At 43.6% G+C, this 4,828-nt stretch overlaps 1 protein-coding gene across 1 annotated transcript; it reads left to right on the top strand.

Moving 5' to 3' along the window:
- Positions 1–1,402: 1,402 nt before the first annotated feature.
- Positions 1,403–2,937, top strand: LOC127651067 (uncharacterized). The gene is made up of 2 exons (XM_052136773.1): positions 1,403–1,607; positions 2,002–2,937. The coding sequence occupies exon 2, from the start codon at positions 2,033–2,035 to the stop codon at positions 2,861–2,863; it is 831 nt and encodes a 276-aa protein (XP_051992733.1). The 5' UTR covers positions 1,403–1,607; positions 2,002–2,032; the 3' UTR covers positions 2,864–2,937.
- The last annotated feature ends 1,891 nt before the right edge of the window (positions 2,938–4,828 follow it).

The following is a 4,828-nucleotide window of genomic DNA, read 5'->3' on the forward strand; positions in this document are numbered from 1 at the left end:
CACCTTCACAGCAAAGAGTGGTGAAGACAAAAGGGCATTCATCTGTGAAAATCGGCTCTGCTTTGGGTGCCTGAGGAAGGGTCACATGACCAAAGATTGTAAGAGGCGACACACATGCAACTTATGCAGCCGTCGTCACCCAACCTGCTTGCACGAAGACAGGAAACAAATACCTGTGGAAGCAACAACGTATAGCTCCACTTCCACAGAAAACCATGCAAGCTTGGAAACACACAAGGTCGTATCCCATGCATCAACACAACGTGCTTCCGCTACCTCAAGTATCGTCCCAGTCCTTGTGTCTTCAATACAAGAGCCACACAGAGAAGTACTTACATACGCAATACTGGACACACAGAGTGACTCAACTTTTGTCTTAGAAGATGTACTTGACAAACTGAATGTTGATGCCCAACCAGTAAAACTAAAATTGAGTACTATGCTGGCTATTGATACAATCATATCTAGCAAGAACGTCCATGGTCTACAAGTTTGAGGACTGCACTCTAAGAACCACATCCAAGTACAGCAGGCCTACAGCCGTGACTTTATCCCGGTGGACAAGTCTTATGTCCCAACAAAGGAAACAACATTACTGTGGCCTCATCTCAGACATTTGGCAGATAAGCTACCACCCCTTCAAGACTGTGATGTAGGGCTCCTGATTGGATATGACTGTCCATCAGCACTGGCTCCTCTTGAGGTTATCATTGGGGAGAAAAATCAACCATTTGCACAGAGATCAAAACTAGGATGGAGTATCATAGGCTCATCAAACCCTCACCTAGACAGACAAGGAAGTCAGAGCTTTGTGCATCGGCTCACAGTAAAAGAACTGCCAATTCCATCAGCGACAGATGTTCTAAAAGCCCTAAATGGGCTTCACAGGTTGAAAGAGGTTTCAATTCCGAGATGTTACCACCCACATGACTTCCATAACATTGTCAGAGTAGAGCTGGACCATTTTTCGGATGCCATCTGCGTGGGATACGGTGCATGTTCTTACCTCAGGTATAAAAATGACAAGGATGAAGTCCATTGCAGTCTCGTGTTGGCGAAAGCAAGAGTTGCACCCTCAAAGGTCACAAGTATCCCGAGACTAGAACTCGCAGCAGCTGTGGTTTCTACGAAAGTCAGTGTCATGTTAAAAGGTGAACTTGACATAAAGATTGATGAAGAGGTTTTCTGGACAGATTCACAAGTTGTGCTTGGGTACATTAACAATGATGCCCGTAGGTTCCACATATTTGTCGCGAACCGTGTTCAGCTGATAAGGGATAACAGTGCTCCCAGTCAGTGGCACTATGTGGACACCGCAGAAAACCCGGCAGATCATGCTTCCCGAGGTCTTCGTGCTTCAGACATTCATTCAACAAACTGGCTGCGAGGACCGAAGTTTCTCTGGGAGCATAAATTACTTCTAACACCCAGCGCTCCATCAGAATTACTCGTTGGTGATCCTGAAGTCAAGACAATTCAGGTGCTTGCAACTGAAGTCAAAAACTACAATGACATCCTCAGGCGTTTGAGTCAGTTTTCCTCCTGGACAACAATTCTTAAGGTGGTAGCAAGAATCAAGAGGCTGGGGTCTAAACAGAAACAACACAGTGAGTATGTGACTGTTAAGGAACGTGAGAAGGCTGCAGACGAAGTGATTAAGATCGTACAGCAGCAAGCCTTCCCCCAGGAGATAAAGATGCTTCAGGGCAAAAAAGACCTTCCAAAATCAAACTCTCTTTTCCGTCTCGACCCTATCTGGTCTGAAGGACTCCTCCGTGTTGGTGGGAGATTGAAACAGTCATCGCTCTGTCACAAAGTCAAGCACCCAGTCATCTTATCAAATAACAGCCACATCACCAAGCTGATTGTGTCCCATTTCCACGCTAAGACATGCCATCAGGGTCGAAGCCAGACTTTAATGGAGCTTCGGGCCAATGGATTCTGGGTAATTGGTGGGAGCAAGTTGGTTGCTAAGCTGATACACACTTGTGTGTTTTGCAGGAAACTGCGACGGCCGACAGAGACACAGCAAATGGCCGAACTTCCCAAAGAACGCGTCGAAGCCTCAGCACCTTTCACATGCAGCGGAATGGACTGTTTCGGTCCTTTCATTATAAAGAAAGCCCGCAAAGAATACAAAAGATACGGCTTGATTTTCACATGTCTGTACTCTAGAGCTGTTCATATTGAAATGCTCGAAGATTTGTCAACAGACTCATTCATCAACTCATTGAGATGCTTCATCAGCCTGAGAGGAGCTGTTCAACAACTACGCTGTGACCAAGGCTCTAATTTTGTTGGCGCCAGGAATGAGCTAAAAGAAGCACTTAAACAATGTGACACTAAGCTACTGGAAATCTTCCTGACTGAGAAGCAGTGCGAATTTGTCTTCAGTGCTCCCTCTGACAGTCACGCAGGCGGTGTCTGGGAACGCCAGATCAGAACTGTTAGAAACGTGCTGAATGCCACCTTTGCACAGTGCCCAGGTCGACTTGATGACGCCTCCCTCAGAACACTGCTATATGAGGCCATGGATATTGTTAACAGCCGCCCATTAACAGTGGATGGAATCAATGATCCTCAGGCACTGGAGCCTATAACACCGAATCACCTCATAATGATGAAATCTAAAGTTGCTCTTCCTCCTCCTGGAGTATTTGTCAAGGAGGACCTGTATGCGACAAAGAGGTGGAGAAGAGTTCAGTATCTTATCGAACAGTTTTGGAGCCGCTGGAAAAAGGAGTATCTGCTGAACATATCCATAAGACAGAAATGGCACTCACCTCAGCGCAACCTCAAAGTGAATGATATTGTCATTATTAAAGACGACAACCTCCCAAGAAATCAGTGGCAACTTGGATGAGTGATTGAGACTGTTCAAAGTAGTGATGGTTTAGTTCGTCGAGTTAAAGTGCAAGTTGGGGAGAGGAAACCTCAAGATCCAAAAAACAAGATCCTCCCTCCAAGCCCTCAGTTATTGAGAGACCAATCAAAAAATTGGTGCTCCTCCTTGAGAACTGATTAGAAGAAAGCGATTGACAACACTGCACACACCGCTTTATTATGCGTGAGGCTATATAGTTACACCTCTGATAGCTTAACTTCAGACTATTCCTTTCAGTCAAGAAATCCTGTACAATTAATTTACTCTTTATGTATTTGTTCATTCATTGTACTAGGATTTGGTGGGAGTGTAAATGTCTGATAAATCACATTAATATTGTCCTACATATTAAAATATAAATATAATACTAAGACATTGTAGTTCTACAGTGTCACCTTGTCTGTTCTGCTTTTATTTTGAAAAGCGCGGTTTTTCTTCTTCTGATGTTTTTTTTTTGTGACGCTAAACTTCCTGCTACTCTCTCTTCAAAATGTGGCGCTCACGCATCGTCGGAAGAACGGTAAAAAACTTGTAAACACGTTAGTTATTTATTATGTTCATCCATTTGAATCTTGTAAAGAAAGAGTTTACATTGTGATTTTATTATTTTTGTATTGTTTGTACATGTTATTTCTAAGAGCTACGAACTGTGAGTGTGTGTCGAGCTAGAGAGCATGATAGTTGATGGCAGAAACTATTTGATTAGCGTCCTTGGAGAGCGGAATGAGGTATGAAAGAAAAAATGTGTCTAGTGTATTATTATCAGAAGGGATTTTGTTTAAGGAAAAGAGAATGTCATTACTTCATTTGTTTATGGGTTAATTGCACATGTCATCAATATAAAAGCAATATATTCTTTCTGTGAACAATTATAATATATTGTATTTCATTTAAAAGCATGTGATATGTATTTGCCAAAGGCTTAAAAATATTTAATTTCATATTCATATTGGTTATTAGTTAAAATTATTTTATTGGGTGTAAACATGATTAATATGTGAAAGCAATTTATGTGCAAATTATTTGTGAAGCTACATAGAAGCATTTTGTATTTCTTCTGTTTTATTCTGTAGTTTTCACGGTGTTCATGGTGCTTATGGTGCACGTTGAGAGGAAGAAATAAATAGACACCCTTTTGAAACTCTCTGCGTCTTGATCAATAAATCCAAGGGGCCGCTACACGAGGAGCATGGCCTCCTCGTGGGCATGGTCGAGTGGGATACCCATTGAAGATATTTGTGCGGCGGCAGGCTGGGCCTCACCTTCGACATTTATCAGGTTTTATAATCTACAGGTCCCGTCATTGCATTCCAACATTCTATCAGCCTGACTATAGAATGGACTGGAGTATGTATATGCTGAGCATTATCTCCTCCCTTATAGGTCCGTCTCTGACTGACTTAAAGGATTTTTTATGCATATCAGTACATAGAAAACTCAGTACATAAGATATGTGCTTGTGTTTTTACAATGAGCGCCCCACCATGGACCTCCTTGGGGCAAAGGCGCTCTGTATTTTCCCATTATATAGCTCGCCGTTGGCCGGCTTGTTGGATAATCACTTTGCTTTAAGGCTCAGGCATCCGCCTCTGGCTTTATAGAGCGAAGTCAGCACGCACGGCGTTTTGCATGGTGTTCCCATAGCGTAAACTACTTACGCAATAGGACAGACCTCTCGAGAGGGAACGACTCGGTTACTAACGTAACCTCGGTTCCCTGAGAGGAGGGAACGAGTATTGCGTAAGCTGCCGTGCTTGTGCTTGGTCAGTTCGCTTCAGTCGATTGAACCTACAGAACTCTCATTACGGGGCGCCTAATATATAGCCTTAGCCATGCTAATCTTGGCTGGCCCTGAGCGCGTGGGCGCGGAGCGCGCGCTCATTGGTCGCGCGTTCAGAGTCGCCCCGTCATTGGTTCGAGCAAGTTGCCGCAGCACAGCCAATG

Source organism: Xyrauchen texanus, chromosome 10 (assembly GCF_025860055.1).
Source record: "Xyrauchen texanus isolate HMW12.3.18 chromosome 10, RBS_HiC_50CHRs, whole genome shotgun sequence".
In the NCBI taxonomy this organism is placed as follows: domain Eukaryota; kingdom Metazoa; phylum Chordata; class Actinopteri; order Cypriniformes; family Catostomidae; genus Xyrauchen; species Xyrauchen texanus.

What these genes read in the sequence shown, in the direction of transcription:
- LOC127651067 (XM_052136773.1), top strand. Translation starts at nt 2,033, where the DNA reads ATGGCCGAACTTCCCAAAGAACGCGTCGAAGCCTCAGCACCTTTCACA.